Source organism: Vicugna pacos, chromosome 34 (genome assembly GCF_048564905.1).
Source record: "Vicugna pacos chromosome 34, VicPac4, whole genome shotgun sequence".
NCBI classification, from domain to species: domain Eukaryota; kingdom Metazoa; phylum Chordata; class Mammalia; order Artiodactyla; family Camelidae; genus Vicugna; species Vicugna pacos.
This window is the reverse complement of record NC_133020.1, coordinates 1,852,379-1,879,091: the sequence shown is the minus strand read 5'-3', so window position 1 is coordinate 1,879,091 and position 26,713 is coordinate 1,852,379. Positions and strand designations below refer to the sequence as shown.

At 42.8% G+C, this 26,713-nt stretch overlaps 2 protein-coding genes across 12 annotated transcripts in view; one reads left to right on the top strand and one right to left on the bottom strand.

The window, feature by feature from the left end:
- Positions 1-7,182, top strand: part of DNM1L (dynamin 1 like) — a 46,895-nt gene extending 39,713 nt beyond the window's left edge. For 4 of the 11 annotated variants that reach the window (XM_072954509.1, XM_072954507.1, XM_072954506.1 and 1 more), the window contains 7 exons: positions 1,611-1,667; positions 2,358-2,435; positions 2,752-2,784; positions 4,340-4,516; positions 4,674-4,783; positions 4,950-5,109; positions 5,394-7,182. In XM_072954509.1, coding sequence (XP_072810610.1) covers positions 1,611-1,667; positions 2,358-2,435; positions 2,752-2,784; positions 4,340-4,516; positions 4,674-4,783; positions 4,950-5,109; positions 5,394-5,450 — 672 coding nt within the window. In that variant the 3' untranslated portion in view covers positions 5,451-7,182. The remainder of the gene's footprint in view (positions 1-1,610; positions 1,668-2,357; positions 2,436-2,751; positions 2,785-4,339; positions 4,517-4,673; positions 4,784-4,949; positions 5,110-5,393) is intronic. The other 7 variants (XM_072954510.1, XM_072954508.1, XM_072954516.1 and 4 more) reach the window with 3 other exon arrangements.
- YARS2 (tyrosyl-tRNA synthetase 2) lies at positions 6,415-17,025 on the bottom strand. The gene is made up of 5 exons (XM_006199988.4): positions 16,163-17,025; positions 15,157-15,324; positions 9,663-9,818; positions 9,180-9,350; positions 6,415-8,538 (listed from the first exon to the last, which is right to left on the bottom strand). Exons 1-5 carry the CDS (start codon positions 16,942-16,944, stop codon positions 8,379-8,381), a joined length of 1,437 nt encoding a protein of 478 aa, XP_006200050.1. The 5' UTR covers positions 16,945-17,025; the 3' UTR covers positions 6,415-8,378.
- Between the last annotated feature and the right edge of the window lie 9,688 nt (positions 17,026-26,713).

Here is a 26,713-nt window from a genome sequence, read left to right as displayed (position 1 = left end):
ACTCTCAGTTATCGCCTTCAGCCCTTGGGTTAGGCAGATGAGGACCCTGAGGACAGACAGCAGGTGTCACTTCAGTGCTATTTGCTGGGCACTCTTAGAGGAAAAAAGCGCCTTCTCTTTAACAGGTACAGGGAACTACTTTTTAGCTACATAGTCGAGGAGACACCTGTTGTCAGAAAAAATTCCAAAATGCATATGAGTAAGGCACTTAAAAAATACTCAATGAACTAGATAACAGTTACGTTAAAAAAAAAAAATACCATGTAGACCCTGTCTTAAGGTAAAGACTTCGTTCTTGTAACACTGAAACCAACTTCGTGGAAAATGTGCGTCTGGAACAGTTTTTGTAATACTGACAAGGTCATTTATAATATAATTTCAGATGAATACAAATGAGTATGTCTCTGGTTTTAATAACTCTGTGTCAAGAAACTTTATGTGGACATTCTCACTTAATCTCTCCAGCAGCCCCATGAGGGTAGGTGACAGAAACAGGCCAGGAAGCTGGGGCTCAGCTAGTGACCTGGCGGGCTAAGGTCCTAACTGGTTGGTAACAGACTGGGTGAGTTTCTGGTCTCTAGGTTCCTTTGCTTTGTGTCCCTCTTCAAAATGTACAGTTAATGCTGACTTTTTATTCTGAAGATTGTTAAAATCCATTGATTTTTTATCATCTGCTATATTTTCTATCACTGCATAAATGAAAAGTGGATCAAATTTCTGTCAGAAAAGATGTCCTACCCCAAAACATCGTGAAGCTTTGTTAATTAGCCCTTTTTGCAAATTTGAATGTTCATTTAATGCTTTCTACTCAGGAGCATTTTGACTGTTTGACCTAATTGCTCTTCTGCTGTCTCTGGTGCTGCCTCTGAGAGAGCCACTAATAACACCTGCATCCTTTTGCATTTTCATAGTCTTGCACCTGCTTGACGTGTAGTAGGTGCTCAGTACCCACCGATTTGAATTTACAGTTCCTCTAGCTCTGTACCAGGGTTAGTTTGATAATAGCAAATTAGAAGGGAGGGCAGCTGGCTAGTCTGTTAAAGGAGCCAGGTGACAGAAACGACCATCAGATTCCCACACAGTTATTCCTGGAGATCGTTCAGGATAAAGAAACCAACATTCTTACCACGGTTTCTTATAGGTATGAGGTTTTGTGTGGGACTTGTGTGAATTTAACACAGATGTGTGCAGGTTAGAGTGATTTTTAAGGGTTTTGCTTCAGTTTTCTGTGATCTGTGCACTTCGAATTCTACACGGTACGTTGAAGGCTTGTGTGCACATTTAGGTGGGGACAGTGATTCTTAATGGGAAAGGCAGAGGTGATGCTGGTCCACTGCCCCTCATTTGAGAATCCCTGGTACAGGGGAGCCACTGTTACTGACACTGTATTGTATCCCTCAGGTGTGTTGGGGCAGAAAAAAAGATTGAGAAGCATTGGGTTAAATGAGTTCTTGTTTGTTTTAAAATATAATTATGGCATGAGTCCCAACAGTGAGAGGATATACTGTAAGTTATTCCGCACTTTTTAATTAAGCTGAACATTTTTTTTAGTAGGCTTGTATCTCTGTGCTCTGATAATCACCTTTTCTCTGCTTGGTTGTGTTTTTTAGGAACAAAGGAGAAACAGGCTAGCAAGAGAATTGCCTTCAGCTGTATCACGAGACAAGGTAAAAAACAGTGTTTTTATAGCATGTTCCCAACGCGCAAAGATGAACTGGTAAGGCTCGGAGGGGCGCTCAGCTCTAGTTTTGTCTTGTTCTCCTTTTACTGTTCCACTGGCACTATTTCATTGTTTGAGTAAAGGTATGTGAATTTTAAAATAAGATTAGAGCACTTTAAAGATAAAATATTTTTGAATATATTGGAATAAGTGCTTAAAGGTGGATTTTAAAGTATCAAGGCCTTTTTAAAAAAAAATTCAGTGACTTTATCAGCTTTGTAAAATGAGTTGAAATGAGTAATGACTTTATTCTAACAAGAGGGCTTTTTGGAGTGGGAGGGTGACAATACCTGCAATGCCTGTAATGGTCGTATATATTAAAATTTTTGTGTGTATTAAAATCTGTTACCTTGGGTTGATTCTTTCCCAGAAGAGATCTTATCAAATTCCAAAGATCAAAATGAAGTTTTTGGATTTGGATTTTTCTGAGGAATTTATCTGAGGAAAGCCTTAAATAAAGGTGACAACAGTACAGGAAATAAGGCAGAATAAACATTAATTTATACCCCCCGAGTACTTTTGGTTTTCATGTTACTTTACTATTTTATACCGAGGGGAAAACTCACATTTATAGAATGTTTCTGAATGCATTTTTGGCATCCTTGATTTCTTTTTTCCCTGCATTTTTTGCCTTTAGTCTTCTAAAGTTCCAAGTGCTTTGGCACCTGCCTCCCAGGAGCCCTCCCCTGCTGCTTCTGCTGAGGCTGATGGCAAGGTCTGTTCTGATTCTTAATCTAAGCCTGCATGCCTAGTCTGGTGCAACACAATCGTCTGGAAACAATACACTGAGTAGCAGAATATTAATATGGGATATTGTGCTAAGGTCAGATTTTAGTCTCATAGAAATTTTAAATCATTTAACAATGTATATACGTCATAGAATAAGTGTTGACATGCTTTTGCTTGCAATGTAGAAGATGCACACAGAAAAGGAATTTAAAGAGGAAATTATCCTCTACTTTTTGAATTTCAAGCCATTGGTATTTAAATTTTGCTTGTTAAACTGCATGTTTTAACATGTCTTTTAACAGTTAATTCAGGACAGCAGAAGAGAAACTAAAAATGTGAGTCTCATTTCAGAATGAAAATGTTGGTACTTTTGATTCTCACTGAAACACTGTCTTCAAAACCACTGACAAACTCGTTTGTACGGTGGCATCTACCTCCTGTGTCTGTTATGGTTTTAATGTTTCTCTTATCGAACTAACCCTTCTGAGATGGCTTTTGTTCTTGTTTTAACACTGTTCTAAATAATAATAACAGGCATTCTCACTGTTTTCTGTTACTTCCAAGAATAGTTTTGAATTTAGTGTTTTGGTAGGAAAAGAAGATTCCAGAGGTGGAAGTTGTACTTTGGGACATTTCCTCTTTAAAGGTTCTGAGATCGCCCAGCACTAATGGATAATCCTCTCGTGCTTCTTTCTTGTGCTTCTGTTCAGCTCGCACTGGTCACCCGAAATACGTAGCTTAGCACACGCCTCAAACGCTTCAGCAAATTTAGAACGGGGACTGGGAGAGTTTGAGTGTTCTCAAACAGTTCTTAATAACCTTTTTAGGGGGAAAAAATTAAATAATCTGTGAATTATTCAGACTCATCCTTATTTCTAGTTTTTCTGCCGTTTAGCTCCTTTCCCTGTAGTCCAAATTTAAAGTGCCAAGTCCCAAATGAAACTTTCTTGCAGCCTACTGTGCCTAGAGCCTAAGAGAACCATCTGAATCACTGCTTAAGTTTTATTTCACTCATGGCATCACCCTGAATTCGCTCACTTTCCTTAAGATTTCATTTCAGGCATTTAAAAATTCAATTATTCATTTTAAAATTAATGTATAAATATACTGCTTGTATGCTGATATACCTCATTGTAAGTACATTTTAGAGACAAATTTCGGCCTGTGTTTTGATTCAGAATGGTACCCCAAAATATTTTCTAACAACTGCGTAACATTCTTTAATTAAATTTAGACAAGCACTTCCAGCAGATCCTTTCTCAAGGGTCTGGATGCTGAGGGAACTGGCGCTGTGTGTCACACTGCATTTTAGGGGCTTAAAGTCCCTGTCAGCCTGAGAGTCACGAGTGTGTTGTTTCTTCTGTTAAAGGGTTCCTACATTTATCCTGCGGTGCTGACTACTAGGAGCATAAACTGACTTGAGAAATGTATAAGCTCTTAGGTTTGGAGACACGAGCTCACAGAAGGTTTGCAGAGATGACAGTTCACAGAGTTCACAGTTACTTGGAGGAAATAAGCTGACGTTTTCCCTCGTGCTTGTGATGAGCAGTCAGCCTGGTGTCAAACGGCAGCTTATACTCCCCCACAACCTCGGGTGTTGGAGGGGTTTGGGAGGAAATGCTTTGAGAAGTTGGCAGATGATAAAAAAGGGAATTTAAGTAGCACTGGCTGAGGCTTGCAGACAACTCACAGTTGTCACTCAGACGCCCAGGAGCCCAGTTACACATGCCGCCCACCATCCTCTCTGCCCCGATGTCTCTCTGAGTAGACCAAACTCCAGGTGGGTATGGGTGTCCGTTCTCCTTGACTGCTGCCAAAGAAGATGAATTGTGTTCAGCTAACGTCAGCTTTGATATGTTCGGTATAGATTCTGGAACATGTTTTTTTCAGGTTGCATCTGGAGGTGGTGGGGTTGGAGATGGTGTTCAAGAACCAGCCACAGGCAACTGGAGAGGGATGCTGAAGACTTCAAAGGCTGAAGAGTTACTAGCTGAGGAAAAATCGAAACCAATCCCAATTATGCCGGCCAGCCCGCAGAAAGGCCACGCCGTGAACTTGCTGGATGTGGTAAGCTGCAGGGTGTGGTTGAGGATGGATAACCAGATTCTTAGGAGAACACTTCTAAAGACAGAAGGAGCTGAAGTCTCAAAAACTTACTGAATGTTAAATATTTTTCATTTCAAAATGGCACAAAAGCTTTTTTTCTCCCCTTCACACCATTTAGCCAGTTCCTGTTGCACGAAAACTGTCTGCCCGTGAACAGCGAGACTGTGAGGTTATTGAACGACTCATCAAATCCTATTTTCTTATTGTCAGAAAGAATATTCAAGACAGGTTAGTGCTGTGTCATGTAAATCACACACACACACACACAGATAGAACACTGATTGATGCATGATCTCAGCCTCTGTTTCGACAATATAAGTATTTAAAAATTTTTTTTTACATTTAGGTTTTTATTCTAAATCCAATGGATTATCTGATTGTTTGGTTTTTGCAGTGTGCCAAAGGCAGTGATGCATTTTTTGGTTAATCATGTGAAAGACACTCTTCAGAGTGAGTTAGTTGGACAGCTGTATAAATCATCCTTGTTGGATGATCTTCTGACGGAGTCTGAGGACATGGCACAGCGCAGGAAAGAAGCAGCTGATATGCTAAAGGTATTACCGTGAAGTTTTTTTTTGGCTTTTCACACTTGGGTTGTAAGTATAAACATAACGTTGTTTAAAACGCATTCTCATCCTTAGAGAAACTGTGAAGTCTTTGTATTTGCATGACATCCAGTCTTTTTTTTTTTCTGTTGGCACTTGGTTAGATTCCAGTTTCAGAGAGGATGCTGATCAGTATAAATTTACCATATATAGAGATACTAGCCCATATTAATTCAGATTCTCTGATATTACAACTTAAGCATTTATAATTTTTATCATCTTCTTTAATGCAGGCATTACAAGGAGCCAGTCAAATTATTGCTGAAATCCGAGAGACTCACCTTTGGTAAAGAGAACTATGTAATACCAAGACTTGGCTGACTTGCTAGTGACTGCCTACTTGAGTAGAATTTTATTTATGAACTCCTGTGTATTGCAACGGAATGGACCTGCTCACGTGAAGACTGGCTATCCACTGAAAACTGTGCTCTGTATTGCAGAACAAATCATACATTTAATCCAAATAATAAATGGCTGTTTCTAAAATTTCCTGGTATATATAAAATACATCAAGTCTATCTTGTGACAGTTTCGTTTGAACTTAAAAGGAACTGTTAATAGTTGTAGCTGTACAAGCAGTTTGTCTGTGGATATAAGATGACCTGTGTAATCTGCTAGTAGTCCTAAAGCTGCTGCCATAGTCCTTCAAGAAAATGCACCAGGACACCATTTTGTACGACTATAATGCATGCACTATGTATCAACGGATCTGGCTTTGAAAGAGGTGGGTTGACAAGTTACTCACATAATCACCAGTCGACCTGTTCTTTGATTTAATTTTACTGAGCTGCTCTGCAGCCTCTGCTGTGTGAGAAGATTGAATGGCCAAGAGGGTCTGTAACACTGACAGTGACTGGTATGCATAATGTGTAGCTACACAGTCCTTCCACTCCTGGGTCCACGCTGCCCTAGCGCATTAAAAGTTAAAGTATCTTTGATCTTACTTAAACGTGGAAGCGTGAATTATGTTTGCCTGCATTAAAAACAACCATCTCTATTTTATTATCTAGTAAGACCTGGTAGCATCCATCCCCTTTAAATTTTGAGACATCCTAATACAGTCCCCTTGGTTTCCAAATACAATGGAAATAATCCGGACACATTTTTAAATTGGGGCACGCACACCACACTTCAAGACTCACGTAGAGGTGGAACTTAAAACCAAACACTGCTGATTACTGAAGTGTCTCTTTCTGTAAGTGTGAGTTGGTAACAGTTACTCTCGCTTCACACCAAAATACATTAGAATAGAGGTATGAAAATAATGGTGGAGCTTTATTATTTAAAGAAACACATCTGGACAGACACACATACTCCTAAAGGCTTTCAGGGGGTTGGGAGTGAGGTTTAGATGATACACACATTTTACTAAAATCCCCCAGATGATTCTTCGTATGAATTACACTAGATTTTAAGATAAACTATATGCTGCAGATATTAAACCTTTTAGAGTTATTCCGTTTATGAAGGGCTGCTGGCAGGAACAATGTGAGTACATCTGCTACCTTTAGTTACTGGTACCCATTTGACAGGCTCAGCAACTGATGTGAAACACAAAACACCAGATTTAGTTGGGTATGACATGGTACTGCTTTGAATTTGTCAGCAGTACCATCTTCACAGAAAGCATGCTTCCAGATGTCAGCACACTTTACAAAATCACTCCACCATCATTAAACATGTAGCCACTCGTGACTTCCTAATTCCAGGTAGACCAGATGACTACCGCTCCGTTACAGGTTTTCAAATTTGTAAGGGGGAGAAAACTCGTAATGCACCTTTCTCCAGAATATCAGACAAATTCCAAATTGAGTATGTTACCTGCTGTGGTGCCGCACCTGCTAGTACTACACACCTCGTACAAAGGGAAACAGGCAAGGCAGGAATGGAACGAGAAAACCTCCTTTTGTTGGCTGGCCCTCAAGCTGAGTGAAGTTCTGAAATGTAGAGACGATCTCTGACATTTATAATGGATACCTGTATGTTTTACTATGTAAATAAAATTGCTGGTATGAAGTGACATTTAAGTTTGTCAATAAATGAATTCTTCCTAACTTTGATCCCAGAAAATTTAGATAAACTACAGCTTTTTTAACATTTAAATCTACTTTGGAACACAGCAGCACACCTTATACTGTAAGAAAGTTTAGTGACCTTTTTCCTATTAGGTTTTCGTAACTGACTGAAGTATTACATCTCCGTCTTTGCATATGAAGACAGTGACTTGCTCCAAGCAACCTAGATAGTAAATCGCTGAATTGGAACCCTAAAGCCATGCTCTGCGGCCTGTGAGATTTTCCAGAACAGATGTGACTGTAAACAGCTTGTGTGTGTGTTTGTGTTTCACTTGATCCTCAGGGGAAATAGTACCTTGATTTTTCAATGTTGGAAAACAGGTCTGTAGGACCAGCTTGCCTAATGAACGCAGAGCTTAATTTAACTAAGCCTTGATTCCAGATCCTTTAAATCTGACCTGAAAACTTCCCTTACCAGAGTATCTTTTGATATTCTCACATGATTATCCTCTGTTTTATCTTGTTGGTTACTTAACTTTTCAGTTCATCTCAAGCTGCAATCTGCTTGGGGACAGATGTTTAAACTTAAAACTAACTTAAAAGTTTATAAATTTATAAAATATTGCTACCTTTTTTTACTAAGTAAAAAAAAAAGAATAAGTTTAATCATATGGAAACACAGGCAAGAAAGACTGGAAAACTAAATTAGAAATTTTCTAAAAAGTCAAGTACTGATTTTTGTTCTTTTCTTCGAAAAGAAATCATTGCTACAGTAATTTCTAATGCCAACCATGGCTTCCTCTGACTCTTCCCCTTTTTTACGGAGAACTGAGTTTGCTTCCTAAACAACCAAAAAATCCAGTGAGATAAACACCTGATAAAAAAGTACCCCACTTCCTTACACTGCCGCGTCTAAAGTGTCGTCCTCATCTTCAAAAGGGCAAGGACAGGACAAGAAAGACAACACACAGCTTTTCATGAAGACATTCACCCTGGAAATCGTGCTTAATGTTTAAGGCTCAGGAAGTAGAAATCCCACTATTAAATAACAAATGTAACCACCCTGTATAAATTATGAGATTACTCACACTGTGAGGCTTAGAGCGTGCACTCCATTCTCTGTTGTTTGATTTGATTAAGTGACGGCATAAGTCCGTCCGTCTTGAGAATGAATGAATGACGAACCACCAGGAGGATTCCTCTTCACAGCTGAAGCCATTTTATAATGTAGAAGTTCCTTTTCCCTATTTTAAGTAACGAAAGTCCATTCTTAAGAATATGTTGTCCAACAACTAGAACGCTCTCAGGGTTTGTTACTTGTCTGTGATTTATACTGACTCCTCCTTCTGTAATCATCCGATACCTAAAAACAGAAATGGTTAGTGGTCAGGTAAGGCTAACCACTGCTGACCTGTCCCAGTAACACAGACACATCGCCTCATTTACATTTTAAAGGCTCTTCATCTGAAACTAGCACTGAATTGTTACCTTCGTATTTACTAGATTCCGCCTCTCCTTTAATGTTCTCCTGAAGGAGCAGGTTTAAGACGGTCAACTGATGCTTTTAAATAAGTCAGGCAATCCCTCTGCTCCCCAAAATAAAGAGGATACAGACTGACGACGAGACGGCTTGTGTGACTCTCCTTGGGGCCTGTCCTTGGATGTTCTCAAACTGCCCGCCCCTGAGCTCACTGATCCCAGAGTATTTATACGTAGTGATCCCCTAAACACGAGCCTTTTCAACACTAGAGGAAAAACCGACCAGGTTAGACTCAGAGAGTCCAGTGACACTAGACTTTATAGAAAGTTTAAGGGATTTTCAGGATTAAGAAATCAGTTATTAAAAAGAAAAGAAATCAGTTACTACTTTATTCTCAGACTAACCTAACTTCCACAAGGAATGCGATGCCATTATCAGGAAAACAGCCTCTCTGGAAATACATGCTGTGAACTGTAACATTTAATGTTGAATGAAATGTGAACCTAAAGGTTAAATAACCTTACCCTCGGGGACCATCTGGGATGGCATTTGCTTTGCGACACGTGTCTAGGACGCTTGTTCCAGGGTCGAGAACTAATTCAGAAAATGAAGCTTCTTTAAACAACTCTTTTAACTCTTGATCTGACATGACCTCCAGTGCATCTATGCTGCTGTGATAAAGGGCTTGTGTACACCTGAAAAACACATTTTGAGAGCCACGGCCTGTGAGTGTTTGCTCAGATACGTGTTCTAACACCCGATAACCAACCACGAAATTCCCGTTATGTCCCCGATGGAAAGTCTGCAACAGCAACACTTAGCCTGTCTGTGGAACTGACAAGCTCAGTTTGGGATAGTCTCTTCCCAGTAAACAGAGGCTATTCTAAAGCGATGAACACTGACCATCCTTGGCAGAGGCAAAAGGGAACTCTACAACAGCATGGTCCCAAACGTCCCCAGTCTCTTAACTAAGTAACTCATCAAGCGTCCACTACTGGTAGAGGCACCTTTTAGCCGAGTCCAGCCCTTCTTGCCCGTGGACGAGCTTTGTTACTTCGGCAGCAAGCCGTTTCTGAGGGCCCCGCTTCTCTGGCTCTTTGACATGGAGCTGCATTATATGGTCAATCTCTGGAAGGGGCAGAAAAGTAAAGAGCTTCAGGTACCTTGGGGACAAAAAAAAACACCTGTTAGGTTTATACAACATACCTAGTTTTAATTTCCAGCTCCCGTTCCCTTTAAAGAACATCAGGCTTACTTTTACATTTATTTTAAATTATGAAACATAACAAACATGCACGAATGTACCAAAAATAAGACAAAGTAATACATACACCATCTTGACTGAAGATGTTACTGTTCTGCCATCTTTGTTTCAGACCCTTCCTTTTTAAACGTCATAAAGCAGCAGAGACACAGATGAAGACCCCAGCCCCATCATGTATATTCTCCTTCACCACTAATCTTAATTTGTGAGCACCCTTCCCACGCACACTTTTGTATTTTTGTTTTCTGTGTAGGCACCCAGAAATGAAACTATCGTGTAATTAAAAACTGACAAGTATCCTCTTCTAAAAATCTTATCTTTGGTGAAAACCACAGGAAAGTACGCAAATCACAAACACAGCTTAATGAGTCATAAAGCAAACATCTGTGTAACTGTCGAAATACACAGCACTGCTCCCACCCAAGGAAGCCAGATGCCCAACCCTCACCCCCGCCAAGGTGACCACGCCTCTGACGTTCACGGGAATCACTTCCTCGTCTTTCCTTCTATGTTTGCCGTCTCGGCATGCTTCCTTAGACAGCATCACTTAGTTAGTTCTGCCTTTTTTCAGACATACAAACAGAATCACACAGAATATGTTTTTGTTTGGCTGCTTTGGCACATCATTGTGTCGGAGATTCACCCACGTTGCTGTGTGTGCAGCTGTCCAATGCAACACTCCATGCTATGAATGTCTCAGAATGTATTTATTCTAGCCTGGGTGTCTGCATTCTCCCCACCCTGGGGCTCTGGTTAACACTGCGACTATGACTAGTCCCACGTTCTTCTTGGTGCACATGTGCACTCACCTGTCAGGGGTGCGCCCAGAGAAGGGGCTGCCCAGCACAGGACGTGTGTGTATTTGACTTGAGTAGCACGGCCACTTATCTCTCCAAGTGGTTCTCTTAAGTGTAGCGCACGTGCTTGACGTTAAGCGTTTGTCAGTGCGTCCCTTTCAAAGACATCCATCCTGGACACACGCAGCCTGCTGTTACGACAGGGCTGACAGCAGCCAACCAGGTAAGGAACCAGACTGCCCCGACCCGTGAAGGGCCGCTTTTAGAAAGCCCTGGGACCAAGACAACTGACTGCTTGAGTGGCCCCACTCCTCCCTTGCCACACCCTAATCCTTGCTCGTGTTATAAATTAGCCAGTGAAGAGGGAGCCTGCAAAGCCCTAGGTAGTAATGGCAGAGCCCCAGGTCTGCGCTCCCTACCCCGCTCTCTGTCTTCGACCTCACTGTGTGGCCCTCAGACTGCTATGTACCTTCTAGAAACTGTAATAAATCTTATTTTTTTAAAGTTCCCTGATGATGGTTGCTGAGGTGCATCCTGCAATCATTAGGACCACAAGGGCCGGTCCAGCCACAGTGTTGGCTCTGGGTGAAGAGATGTCTGTTGGGGGTGGGCACAGTATCAGCACGGGCGAGCGCTGGGCATTTCTAGCTGATGGCACCACTGTGGACAGGCTGAGGTCCCAAGAAAGCTGGCAGTGGTGTAGCTGGCAGGACTGCACGACTGCCTTTTAGCTTTGAGTAGTTTACCAACTGGCTAACTCAGGGAGGTAACACCATCTGGGAGGCGGCAACGCGGGCTGGAGGGCCATCAAGCTGCGATTACGTCTGTTACATGTTGCCTCCACTGGGCATCGCCTGCGCTATCTGTCCCCAAATGCCCCTGCTGCCATAATTCAATGATCTCCGCAAAGCAGTGTGGTCGGCGATCAAGGCCACGTGGTCTAATGAAATGATCAGACCGCTAATTAGAGGCCTTAACTGACTACTAATGTACACGAAGGTGCCCCACATCTCAGGGCTAAGGAGAGCTAACGAGGATGGACTGGATCCCAAGGTGAGGCTTTGGGCCAAAGGTGAGAGGAAAGGCTATTCCCACAGGTACACAGGAGGGAGACCTGCCCTGTGCGTGGTGGGTCACACTGGGGCTACACTTCCTAACCTGAGGGGTGGAACAGCCTGACAGCAGGGAACCCGGCACAGCGAAGGGCGAACACAGCCAAGGCCTGCTGTCCTTTGTCCCGCTAACTCGATGGGATGTCACAGGTCCAGTACCCACTGTGCTGTTGCTAAACAATGGACACACGTAAATGTCCTGCTATCTCATGCTAGAGCCTGTAAGGCCCCGGAGGTGGGACACCAGCTCCGTGATGAAGGCAGAGCCCCTCTGGAAGCTTCCTGGGCACTGCTTAGTGCCACCGTGTGCCCAGACGCCAAGGCTCCAGTTCTGCACCCCCGAGGCCTCGGGCTTTCCCAAAGACCCTGTGCATCTTCTGCCGCTGGAGACAGACTGAAGTCCGGAGGTTGACTGGGACAGCCCGAAAACGGGGCAGCCACCTATGAAGAGGGCTCATGGGATGTCTTCCGCAAGCTCTTTCTGCTACCAACATGTAAGATCAGGATAACGGAGAAAATCAGGAAGAAAAAAACTGAGATCAGAAATTATACCTTAACTGAAATTCTAACCTTCTGCAGAGATTCTGCACGGAAGGAAGGAAAGAAGGGAGCTGACTGGCTGTTGCAGGTTTTTGGAACCTAAATTGTCACTCATGGCTGCTGAAATGTGCCAACTGACCAACTGGTACCTCTAAAGATCCTAAAATCTATAACCTTCTCTGAGATCCGTCCATCCAGGCTATGTCTGTTTCCGCTGAGGTCCCCTCCGCTTTCCCTGGAATGGGCAGAACAAAGCAACATGCCTCGTGAGGCACCAAGGGGAAAGCTGCCAGTGTCACGGAGGCCTCTAGTGAGGACAAAGAGGGAGGAGAAAGGCAGGCAGAGGGCCCCGGAGCCCCCCTCTCCTCACCTGGACAGTCACCGCCGGGCCCTGTGCCCATCCTGCCATCACGGTGATTACTGCCAAGACCCACAGTGAATGGGAGACATAAGAGGCCTGTCTCCTGCTGTGCAAAATGGGCGTGGTTGATGGGTTTACTGTTTCCTACCCTTTCTATGACCAGACTGACTCCAATGACTCCCTTTTCAGTCTAACCTTGAAGAAGCCCCGTCTGACCCTGAGTCCAGAGAATTCTTTTGACAAGATGCTCCCTCTAACCAGGGGCCAGTGTTCCTATATTTCACTTTTACTATCAAAACCACTCAAAAGGCACTGACGGGCACTGACATGGAGTACATGACTCACCGTTAAACCAGCCACCACACTCAGGTACAACACACACTGCATGTTCTAGAAGCAACATGCCCCTCATCTCTCACTGATTCTCTGCCTTACACACACAGCCACACGCGAGTCTGCCACCCCCCACTGCGGCGAGGCGCAGCAGGATGCTTTGCGGGCTGCCTGGCAGGCAGCTCAACAAGCCTCACCCCTAGTCCCCCCTGGCCCCACACTCCAGGTCAGGGCTTGACCACATCCGGCCATGCCTCCCCGGAGTCTCTGGACCAAACGTAAGTCTGCTCGATTCCCTATGGGGTTTGGGGTGAAGCGCCTAGCTCCAAGGGCAGCCCCTGGAAGCCAGCTTTGGATCCTTCTGGGCTCTTTTAGAAAGTGAGGCCCTAACCAGCCCCCAGCTGATACTACCCCTTCGTGCCCTGGGCGGAGGATGCTCCTGGCAGAAGCTTGGCCCCGCTGCTAACACCTCCTCGGTGGTGTGAAAATGGCACCTTAGGAGAGGACTCAGCTTGACGGCAAAGAGGAGGACGCGGCTTCCCTCATGCCCAAGAGCCCTGTGGGGCTGGCAGGGTGTCCTGCTGCCTCCTCTTCTGGCTGGTTGGGGAGCCCCCTGGGACCTATGGCCTGAGATGCACAGGGAGCCAGTGTTCTTCACCAACGGCAGGAATGCAGCATCCCACCTGGCCTCAGGCACCTCTCCAGGTGAGGAAGGCAGTCCTGGCTGATCACCTGGCCCTTAGCATGCCAGAAAAAGCGGCCTTTCGCAGAGCCACGTTTTCACAGACCCCTGGCTATTGCTAATGGTTTAGCGGTTTGGTCTGGCCAATAGCTAAGGGACAGTTTTCTCATACGAGACAAGTCCATGTGGCCCAGGCATGGACGGGGCCACCAGTTCCCATCACTGTTACGTTTCCACTCACACTACCTGCTCTGTGCCGGAAGCCACTTTCAACAGGGCCTCCGACTCCCTAAGCCCACCACTTCCTAGGGTCCTGAGAGCCCGCACGACCGAGGGCCACCGAGGAATTCGCGCCTCAACAGCTTGGGCTCAAGTGACGGGACTCCCTCTCTCCTCTGGCAGCAAAGCTGTGACACACGATTGCATCTCCGCTCTCAAACCGAACAATGGAGGCTGGGGACATACCCCCGGGAGACCGGCCACACTCCCACAAGCAGGCTGACTTCACTCCACAGCTTCCTTCCCCGGAGGCCTTCATCAGACGTGCCTTCACGATCACTGATACTCACACAGGACTCCTCTGGGTGATCCCCACAGGGAACTCCTCTTCAAAACAGGTACACTCTTTCCTTACTAAATTTATTCTCATTCCCTTTAGAGCAACAAACTTTACTGACTCTGACCCACTTTACCTCTCCAGACACTAAACACAGTATCTCTCCAATACAATATCCTTTAGAATTTCCATCTCGGCTACAGCCTTGGGCAACTGGCCTCACTGACCATCACTAGTCTCCTTAAAGAGACACTTTTATACTTTTGCTCAACGGTGGCTCTTAATGCTCAGCAGGAAAGTCTTACACATTTAAAAATTTTAAGAATTATTCCTAGATTATTTTGATGATACAATTATGTCAAAAATATTTTCCAAAAAATGCACTTTCTTTGGTGCAAGTGTATTTCTCATTAATTTACATTCTTCCAGGAGTTTGAGATACTGTGAATTAATGAGAAAATCATTTTTACAAAGGATCTTCTTTTGTGTTAAAGAAAAGGAACTTTGGAGACAAAGGTAAAACAAGGGTTAGTGAAGATTTAGGATGGAAGGAGTGAACAAACCAGAATATGCAAGCAATAATGTCCTAAATACTTTGCTGGATGTAGATCACGAGCTTGGCTTTAAGTTTTCTAGTACCCACAGTGGTTTTCCGCTTTAACGAAAAGTGTTTAATTTTAGAACAGTTAAAACTACAATGTTCTGGAATGTACTGGTTTATGCCTTAAATAGAACCTAAGATAAAAAAAAACCCAACCCAAAACTATGAAGGGGTGATGGGTACAGACAGATGCAATGGCTCAAATTAAATCATGAGCTTCTGAACTTAATTCTCAGCACACCATTAACAACTCACCTTTCTACCAAATCATCTTGCTGCCTGACAAAAAACTGATACAGTTCAAATGGAGATGTCTTATTTCTGTTCAGCCAAACAGCATTGCCAGCAGACTTCCCCAGTTTTGCTCCAGTGGTACTTGTAATTAGAGGAACAGAGATTCCAAATACGTCTTCTCCAGTCAACCTGTGCACAAAGAAGAACTTCATTACATACGTCAAGGTCAGGTGCTGGTAGATTCTGCTAATCAGTCTTCCAATTTCAGTCTGGTGTCCAGCTCTAAGAACACTTACCTGACCTCCTAAACCTGGATTCTTGCTCATCTTACTGCCTTCTCATCTCTCTATTTTGGCATTTGTCATTCTGACCTGTAATTGAGCCAGTGGCTCTGGGCAAGTCAAGGGGAAGTGCTGAATAACTAGGCCCCAGAAATTTCTAAAGGCCTGGTGGGAAAAGGGGAGAAAACTGGGTAAAGGGCGAGTCAGGCAGAGACACCAAAGGAGGTGTTTTAAAGGGAATTTTTACATGAGAAGCATGTAAACTAATCCTGTAGTTCATCTTCCTCAGGAAAATGCCACTAAACTCTACATTATTTGCTAAATATTTAGTGTTGAAAAAAATATTTTGAGATGCCAACCAATTCTTAACACTTAGCTTCACGTAAGGTGCCGGGCAAAAGCAGACTATTCGAGGAGGCCCAGTCACGTACTGGTATAAACAAAGAAAAGCAGTTTTTCAAATCAGAAACACAGAAAAAGCTTCGGAGAAGCAAAAAGCTACAACCCGAATCCTGACTAGTGGTCTCTGTCCTGTGGAGGTCTAGAGTGTGGCCCACACCTAACACCATTAATTCAGCCCCTGAGTTGTCCTTAGCCAGTGATACTAATTCAATGCCATTACAGACCCTTAAATGCAGATAAAACCAGTAGGGCGTCATCCCACAATCCCAGTAATACATCACAAGCGAGTCGCGTGTGAACTGTCTGGCATTCCTGAGCATCCCTCCTGCTCTAAAGGTACTTACTTGTGGATGAACTCATATCCGGACATGATGTTGCCCAGCTGATCAGATCCACCCAGCTGGACCCGGCATCCATACCGCTGGAACAGGTAGTAGAAATCATAGGCCTGGAGGACCTGGTATAAAAACTCGGCCAAACTCATTCCTTCGGGGCTCTTGAGGCGGGTCTGCACGCTCAGCCGGCTCAGCAACGTGCCCATGCGGAAGTGGCCGCCCACCGCCGCTAGGAAGTCCACCAGGGGCTGCTTCTGGTACCAGTCGGCGTTGTCCAGCACCGTGAACGTGCCCCAGGCCCGCCCGTCGGCGAACAGCTGCTGGTGGTTAGCCGCCAGGGCCTGGAGCCCTCGGCGCAGGGCGCGCGCGTTGCTCCGCACGCGCTCCGCCGCCAGCGCCTCGCGCTCCTTGCTCCGGCCGCTCGGGTCTCCCAGGCGCGCGGTGGCGCCCCCCACCAGCGCGATCACGTTGTGGCCCGCTCGCTGGAAGTGAAACAGGCCCAAGAGCGCCAGAAGATGGCCCACGTGAAGCGAGTCGGCCGTGGGGTCGAAGCCGCAGTAGACGGTCTGGGGCACGGTGCCCGCCGTGCGGTGGTCAAAGAGCTCCGGGAGCTCGGTCTTCGTACCCTTCTCGGGGAAGAACTCTTTAAACAGACCGCGCGCCTTCTGCACCGCCAGCAACCCCTGCGCGCCCGAGTGGCTCTCACGCAGCCCCCGGGGCAGGACTCCTGACCGGCCCGGGGTAGCAAACCTCCGGCCACGGGAAATGCACCGTAACATGGGCGCCGCCATCTTGCACGAAGGGGATGCTGGGATCTTGGAGGCCGGCCACACCCCTCAGGGCCCGCCTCCTCCAATTCCCACGGAATGTGCTTCGGCGTTTTTCTGCGCATGCCCGGCTGTGCGCGCTCCGCAAGCTCAGTCGCGGAGTTTTGACCGTCTCGGTGGGGTTCCCGCTTAAAGTCCGGTCACCTTAACTTCCCTGAAACTTAATTTCCTCATCCGTCCATAACCTGGGCGTGTTTCTGATACTAGCGTCTAACTCGTGGGACTGTTGTGAGGATTAAGAATTAAGATCCTTAGCACATAGCTTTCTAAAATATTAGCTCTTTTTTTTTAAATTGAATTATAGTCAGTTTACAACTGGTGTACAGCAGTTTATCGGTCATACATGAACATACATACATTCATTTTGATATTCTTTTTCACCTTGAGCTACTATAAGATCTTGAATATACTTCCCTGTGCTGTGCAGTATAAGCTTGTTTATCTATTCTCTATATACCTGTCAGTATCTGCAAGACTACTCCTAGTCTGTCCCTTCCCATCCCCCTCCCCCCGGCATCCACAATTTCGTGTTCTATGTCTGTGAGTCTGTTTCTGTTTTATATTTAAGTTCATTTGTCTTTTTTTTTTAAGATTCCACATATGAGTGACATATGGTATTTTTCTTTCTCTAAAATATTAGCTTTTGTTTAAACTTTCACATAAAAAAATTGTGATCCACAAGTTCTTTAAAGCCTTAGCTCTATGCAAAAACTTACTCATAGAGGTTGTGAGGGGTTAGGAATTGGTTTAAGGTCACGGAGAGATAGAGGCCAACAGTTCCGTTATTCTGATTCCCGAGTGGATGGAAACTACTCAGTCCCCAGTATTCATTAGCGGCTCCAGGAGGTGGCACTCTTGTCCAACCTATAATGAGATAAAATTCATAGTAAATACAGAAAGCTCTGATTATTTATTTCAACTACTGGTAACCAAGCGGGACACAGATTTAGCACAAGTGGATTCAAATTAGTAATCACATTGCAACAGCAATAGGCAGGTGCTGTGAGTCCTCTGCTCACCAGTGACGAGGGTCTCGTTAGCAGTTGGCTGGCAGGGATCCAACTCCAAAACTGCCTTTAGAGTCTCATTTCTGTGACCGCTTTCAATGCCAACTGTCTTAGGTCGAGTTCCCAGGGAAAGAGACTCGAGTTGGAAAATTATGGGGGTGTGCTCTTGAGAACGCCTGTGGGTGTGATGGAAGCCGGGATGGGCAGAGAGAAGAGTTGATTTGTGAGCAGTTTGAAATAGAGGCCTCAGACAACCCCCATAGGGGACTCTGGAGCTGGGATTTCCTTTTGGAATCATCCTGAATAGAGGCAAGGAAGCAGGCCTTTACTGTGGGATGCCCCTGGGCAAGGCTTTGGCAAAGGGGGAGATGCAGAAGAAGCCTGAGCTGTGAGCCGTCAGCAGCCAATACTGTGCTGCTGGGGGACTGAGTGCCTTGGTCCTGAAGCAGGCATCTGGGCCACGCCCTCACTGTTCCCTACAGGACCTTTCCATTTCTTAACTTTATAAAGTCATTTTACAAAATATGTTTAAAAAATTAGTTTCTTTGCAGCTATAATTATCAGAGAATTGAGTTTCTCATTGCCAGACAGTAACTTCGACAGGATTGTTCAATACTTACTCAACAGGCTGTGTAACATATTTCCAAATCCCATAATTTTTTCTCCCAAAGCACGTAAACTAAATTGTTCAATTTAATATTAGCAAGTGTTGCCGGTGGTTAGGTTGTCACGTTGCAGAAAGAATAAAGAGATGAGACACAAAGGTCAAAAAAGTAAAGTGAGGATTTATTAAAGGATGGATAGTACCCTCTCAAAGGGAGAGCAGGCAGGCTCAGGTGAGGAGCCGCCCTGTGTTTCTTTGGCAAGTTGTTTGCGTAGGCTGTAAAAATCAATGGGCAGAATATTCGTTTGGAGCCGTATTCCCTGACTTTCATCCCAGCTCCACCTTTCTGGAGGAACGAGGGATTTTTGTGCCTATTTAGTCTGGATGGGAAGTGTCATGGCGTTGGTGGATGATGGGTACTTCTAAACTGCAAGGCTAATTTTATTGTAATGAGGGCATAATGAGCAAAAGGTTACATTTGGATGCTGGAGGTGCCTGCCTTTCCCCATCTCTCTTTGCCTGCCTCCGGGACACTTGTCACCCCAAAATGTGTGATTTCTTATCTGTCTGGAGGTTTTTGCTTTTCTCTATCTGCCCAAGGACCCCTGTTCTTCACAAGATGTATGGTTTCCTGCCATTTGTCCCATGCCCCCCTTTCTCTGCTCATATCTAGCTGTCTGCCTGCTCTAACACAAGGGCCAAATTGAATCTCGATAATGAAAATGAAGACACAGCAATATTTTCCTTAAGAAAATGAACATTTGGAGGAAGAAAGATTTCTTTAAAAAAATTATTTGGAAAAGCCCGTCTCTCACAGAAGTTTTTGTATCCATACGTTCATTCTGTCAATTCAACAATATTTTAAGTGCATTGAATATAATACATTGGATGCCTGTCTTTATCCTTCTGCCTCAGTTTCAAAGATACTAGGTTAAAAAATATTTACAGTTTCGTCTGGTCCTGAAGAAAATAAGTGGAGTATGTTCTAACTCTCCTGTTGCCATTCAAAATATCTCAAATTTGCCATCATCACCAGTTTAGCTGCAGCTTATTTCATACCACTTTGATCAGGGAAATATTTCAGTATGTACAGCAGGAAATTCTCCTGAGCACACAGCCAACAGTGCTTACTATTTAGTACCCAACACACAGGAAGATTTGAACATTTTCAGAAGGGTATCTTTCATTCTTCAGGTTTCCGATTAATGTGACAGGTAACTATCTGTGGCTTTTACAGGCATGTTAGTAATTTTATACCAGAAAGTATGACTTCATATTGTGGTTTAATTACTTACTCACTTCAGGAAACCATAGTTTTTCTCATTGAACTGTGTACCTGTTTCAACATGATTTGATGCCCTGTGCTTAATGGAGAAGGAATTTTGTGGACAATGATAAACAGAAATTTTTTATCTGAGATTAGAATGTATTATAAGGTCTTTAAATAGAGATTTGAGTTCTGCTTGGTGTCTTCTTAAATTCAGTTGTATTTCATGAAGAGTTAGTGAAGTCTGGTACAGAAAGTAGTATCAAGCAGGTGCTACGTGGGAATTGATGGCTCAATGACAGCCACAGTTATTTTCTTTTTATAGTTTGTCTTGGTGGAACAGGAAAAATGAGGCTTTGTCCAAAAAATGGAAGCAACAGAAGAAGCTGGGACTTTTAAAACTTTGGAATTATATACATGGCTAAAATTTTATGACATTTGATCTTGACCTGAGCTTAGCATACGAAAAGGTGCACAAGTTGATTCTTGCTGTTTTTTATTGGCTTAAAAAGTGAGTGAACACACCATACACAAAAATAAACTCAAAATGGTTTAAAGACTTAAACATAAGACAAGACATGATAAACCTCCTAGAAGAAAACATAGGCAAAACATTCTCTGACATAAATCTTAGCAATGTTTTTGTAGGATGGTCTACCCAGGCAATAGAAATAAAAGCAAAAATTAACAAATGGGACCTAATTAAACTTAAAAGCTTTTGCACAGCAAAGGAAACCATAAGCAAAACAAAATGACAACTTACAGAATGGGAGAAAATATTTGCCAATGATGCAACTGACAAAGGCTTAATTTCCAGAATATATAAACAGCTCATACAACTTAATAAGAAAAAAAACAAACAACCCAATTCAAAAATAGGCAGAAGACCTAAACAAGCAATTCTCCAAAGAAGGCATACAGATGGCCAATAGGCACATGAAAAAATGCTCAATATCACTAATTAATAACTAATTAATAACACCTCACACCAGTCAGAATGGCCATCATTCAAAAGTCCACAAACAATAAATGCTGGAGAGGGTATGGAGAAAAGGGAACTCTTCTACGCTGTTGGTGGGAATGTAGTTTGCTGCAGCCATTATGGAAAACAGTATGGAGATTCCTCAAAAGGCTAAAAATAGACTTACCTTATGATCCAGCAGTCCCACTCTTAGGCATATATCCAGAGGAAACCCTAATTTAAAAAGATACATGCACCCCAATGTTCATAGCAGCACTGTATACAATAGCCAAGACATGGAAACAACCTAAATGTCCATCAACAGATGACTGGATGAAGAAGTTGTGGTATATTTATATAATGGAATACTATTCAGCCATAAAATGACAACATAATGCCATTTGCAGCAACATGGATGTCCTTGGAGAATGTCACTCTAAGTGAAGTAAGCCAGAAAAAGAAAGAAAAATACCATATGAGAACGCTCATATGTTGAGTCTAAAAAAAAAGAAAAAAAGAGGGCACTAATGAACTCATCTATAAAACAAAAACAGACTTACAGACATGGTCAATAATCTTATGGTTACCAGCGGAAAGGAAATGGGAAGGGATAAATTTGGGAATTTGAGATTTGCAAATGTTAGCTACTATATATAAAAATAGATTTAAAAAAATTTCTTCTGTATAGCACAGGGAACTATATTCAATATCTTGTAATAACCTTTAATGAAAAAGAATATATGAAAATGAATATATGCATGTCTATGTATGACTGGGACATTGTGCTGCACACCAGAAATCAACACATTGTAACTGACTGTACTTCAATAAAATTTTTTTTGAAATAAATAAATAAATTTATTTTCCTATGGAAAAAATTAAGTGAATGAACAGTTTTAAAAAGTAATTTAGAAAATATGGTTTATCGCAACTGTGATAACTTGAGGTCAGCTGACCTTGAATTAGAGACACATCTAGTTACAGTTATTCTTTCCTGAAACAAAACGCTAGGTCAACATTCACTTTGATAGGATCTCTGTTTCATGTTGTTTGATTTTCAAAATGTGAACAGTTAGAAATTGAATGGCATTTAAAAAGCACAAAAAGGTAAAGATGAATACTGTTTTTATAGACTAGTCTCTCTCAGGTTATGCCCAACAGTGTAAACTTAGGTCCCCCTATTTAATTCTGAAGTGTTTTTTTATGTAACATGGTACATATTCAAATTATAGCAGAGATCTGCCTGGGGCTGAAATATGCACAGCAAAATGACAGCAGGAGTCTGAGGAATCCTGATCATTATAATCACCGTAAAATATTATTCTCCCTTGTATTTCCTCTTTTTCTTGTGGAGCCTGGAGATAAAGTTTTGTTCTGGAACATAAGTGGTGGTATCGGATGCAAAAAGGAGAGGCCAGGAGCAAGGAACAGAGATTGTAAGTCACTTCAGGGAATTAACAATGGGCTTCCTTCCAAATAAAGTATTTCCATGATATTTCTATTTCCTAATACTTGAGAAAAGAAAAAGAATAATTTCTAAAGGCTGGTTTTAAGCCTTTGTTGTCTTTGCCTACTAGTTAAAAAATCAATCTGCTTCATAATTTCATCCTCTCTGAAGGCTCCCCTGCTGCCAATATTCTTGAAACACCTTAAATCCTAAAGAATCCTCCCACCCTGGCCCATCCTTACCTGCAAGCCAACTCCTCTCCTCTCATTCCACATGAATTCTTCCTGGATGTTTCCTCTGCATTAGGCATGAGAAGAGAAAGATATTCATACTATCCAGATTCACCGTTTTCCTAAAATGCATTAAAATGTGAAATCGATCACACTCATCCTCACAAGAAGGACCATTCAATTTGATTAAAGGTATAAATTTATGTAGGAGCTTGAAGCCTCGTCTACATCCTTTTATTGAAGTGGTTCTGTTGATTTTTGAGTTGGTGGTTGTCTTCACCTCCAAACATTTTTTAGCAAAGACTAATTTCTTTTAAACTGTTGGTTGCAGGAGGATATTAGAGCAAAACCAAAACAAAAACCTGTTAGTAAATGTGCATTTTCTCTCTGTATTGGAGTTTACAGAAGGACACAAACAACTCTTCATTTTTTGTTTTTTGCTACTTCTGTAGTGAGTGGAATAACACGTAGGGCTCACAGTCGCTTTAAGCATATGCACCTGCTCCCATACCGACGTGCCTGGGTAATATTTCACAATACTTAGGGGTTTTTAAATCCTTCATTTTCCCATTTCCATTCTACCCATTTAAGCTGGTAGAAAATTCTCTGTGTCAGTGCCTGAAAGAAGTCAGGGAGGAATGCAGAGTAAGTCTGTAATTTTTGTGGCTTTCATTTCCAAAAGTCAAAAACTTAGAGACAGGCTAAAGTTTGAGGAAATAAGCTTGCAGAAGCAGAAGAGAAAGAGATGAAAGAGATAGGGTTCTCCTTATTAACGAGGGCCTCCAACCAAACTTGGGGGGGGGGAAGAAAGGAGCCTGTTAACGGTGGAGAAGCAACTTTCTACCTCTTTAGTGGGTTAAGGACTCTGAAGTTTGTTCATTTTCTTAACTAATTTTTATTAAAAGTGTTCGATGTGTCAGGCACTGTTCTGATGGCTTACACACATTCATGAACTAAAGAAAGATCCCTGCCCTCATGGAGATGAAATTGTTTATGACGTCATTTCTCCGAGCGGTCCTGTTCTTCACCAACTTCCTCTTTCGGACCCAGGGTCCTTCTCCACCCTTGAGCCTTGGAGCAGTGAGACAGAGTGACTCCAACCAAGATTATCATTCCAGGAACATGCAGGTTAGGATGGGGCTGTGGGACAGAAACATTGCGAATTTCACAAGAGAAGGACTTCCCTTGTGGAAGAATGGTGATAGAAGCATAGAGAAGCATTCTGAGCCAAAGAATTCAGAGCTCTTTCCCCTTTGATCTGCAATTATGTCTCCCTTCACAATCGCTGCGCTGTATTTATTTCCCTCAAGTGACTCTTTCCCCAGCACCCTCCTTTTCTGCTCTGGGTTTGATGATAGCTGGTGTTGTGCACACTGCATTTTGTTTCACAGGCTCTTTTCCGGACTCATGCTTCAGGGGGTGACTGGCAAGTCCTGGGAGCTGCTTAACTTGTTTGACAGTGACATGAGCAAAGCGAGTTTGTCTCCTAGGAACAGAATCTTGGAGACACCAGTTGTGATCGTATTTTGAAAAGCTTGGTCCCAAAAGATATTGTCGTCAGATGAGATAATTTTGGAATTTTCCAGTTTCTCAAGTTCCTCGGTAATTTTCTGGCCTCTCTGACATAGTGTACAAATGAATCAATCAACATTCATCATTGCCCTTTAATCAAAGCCAACTGAATTTATGCCTCCATTGGAGAAGCAAGACAATAAGCAATCAGTCTACATTTTGTAGAGTGTTTCCATTTGGATTCAATCTATTTTTACATTTTTTTTTTTTTGTCTTCAGTATAGGCTTTTTGTCCTCCATTGTTTCTCTTTATTTATTTATTTTTAAATTGTTATTTAACGGAGGTACTGGGGATTGAACCCGGGACCTTGTGCACGCTAAACATGCAATCTACCGCTGAGCTATCCCCTCCCCCTGGCATAGGATTTATGTACTTCTGTGTAAGCACTATGGCCAATTATCTAATGAGAAGCCGTCTGGAAACATTTTCTAACTATTCTTCTGTAATATTATAATGGGAACAGGTACCTTACATTAACTTGGCCCCAACAGAAAAGTCAAACAGCACTTCCTTCATCCTCACAACAAAATGTGGTTCTGATTTGTGGTACAAAGAGCACTGGACTGGGAGTCATAGACTGGGTAGCTGCCTCAGCTCAGCCTTCACTAGCTCAATCCTTAGACAAGTCACTTCACACTAACGGCCTTGGTGTCCTCACTTTACAGACAAAGGGGTGAGATTAGGTTATCTTTGAAATCCCAGCCAGCTCTAAAATTCTGAGATGCCAGTTTGCTGTTACATTAGGCAAAGATCTCGTTTATCGTGTCTTAACTTTGTCTTCGTGATTTAAGCTGCCACGTTAAAGAGGAGGTCACAAGTGTGTTCATCTGTCTCCTCCCGTAGTAGTTTGCTTTGAGGAGTAGAAGCCAGTTTAAGTCAATGTCTACACGGCTGTAATCAGAGTCTAATTGTATTATGATAACATTTGAAAAATGAAAATTTAGAAGGGGCAATCAGCCAATGAAACATGGATCATATTTGCAGAAGTGTTTGTTTTAGTCCCCAGTGATCTCACTCGGAGCTGCCCGTGGGTGAGAGGCCAAACCGGAAGGGTCTCAAACAGAGAAAGCAAATGCGAACGACTCCTCTGTGTGCTCACGGCTATTTGCCCTGAAACCAGAGGAAACCGCAGATACCTGTGCCCCTCTTGCCAGTCTGCATTTCATGAGAATCTTCTCCAAGCGTGGAGTTTAAGGAAGACTTAAGGCAGTGGGAACCAGGGACACTTGTGTTGGTATCAGATTGTGACCAAATACATACCCCAGTTGACACAGCTTCCCTATGAACTGCTAATATTATTTTATGCTACACATTTGAGACTGCAGCTTGTAAATAGGTGGCCGTAAGCCCCGGTTTAGATGCCTCTTGTCTCAGCCTAATTCTTTCTTTTCCCTCTCTCTCTCCATTTTTTAAAAATGAAGTATAATTGACTTACAACACTGTGCTAGTTCCTGGTGCACAACATAGTGATTTGATATCTCTGTACGTTTCAAGATGATCACCACCATAAATCTAGGTACCATCTGTCACCATACAAAGTGACTACGATATTTGACTGTGCTCCTTGCATTGTACATTTCATCCCTGTGCCTCATTTATTTTGTGACTGAAAGTTTGCACCTCTTAATCCCCCTCACCTATTTCACTCAACCTCCGAGTCCCCTCCCCTCTGCCAACCACCTGTTGGTTCTCTGTATGTATGAGTATGTCACTATTTGTCATATTTGTTCATTTGCTTTGGTTTTTAGATTTCACATATACATGAAATCATACGGTATTTGTCTTTATCTGTCTATTTGACTTTATGTAATACCTTCTAGATACATCCATGTTGTTGCAAATGGCAGGATTTTATTCTTTTTTATGGTTGAGTAAGAGTCCATTAGAAATATATCTCACAGTTTCTTTATCCATTCGTCTATTAATGGGCACCTAGGTTGCTTCCATCTTTTGGCTACTGTGAATAATGCTGCAATGAACATAGGGGGTGCCATATCTTTTCAAATTAACATTTTCCTTTTATGTGGAAAAGTAACCAGGAATGGGATTGCTGGGTCATATGGTAGTTCTTTCTTTAAAAAATTTTGAGAAACCTCCATGTGGTTTTCCACAGTGGCTGTACCAAGTTACACTCCCACCAACGATGCATGAGGGTTCCCTTTTCTCCACATCCTCACCAACATTTGTTATTTCAAGTTTATTTTTTAATTTTTATTTTTGGGGGAAGGTAATTAAGTTTATTTATTTATTCAATGATTTATTTATTTTTAATGGAGGTACTGGGAATTGAACACAGGGCCTTGTGCGTGCTAAACACACGCTGTACCACTGAGCTGTACCCTCCCCACCGACCCCCATTACTTCCTGTCTTTTGAATAACAGCCATTCTGACAGGTGTGAGGTGACATCTAACTGTGGGTTTGATTGGCTTTTCCCAGATGACTAGTGATGTTGAGCATCTTTTCATGCGTCTGTTGGCCATCTGTATGTTTCTTTGGTAAAATGTCTCTTCATGTCCTCTTCCCACTTTTAAATTAGGTTTTTTTTTGATGTTGAGGTTTATGAGTTCTTTGTATGTTTTGGATATTAATCCCTTATCAGATATATGGTTTGCAAATATCTTCTCCCATTCAGTAGGCTGCCT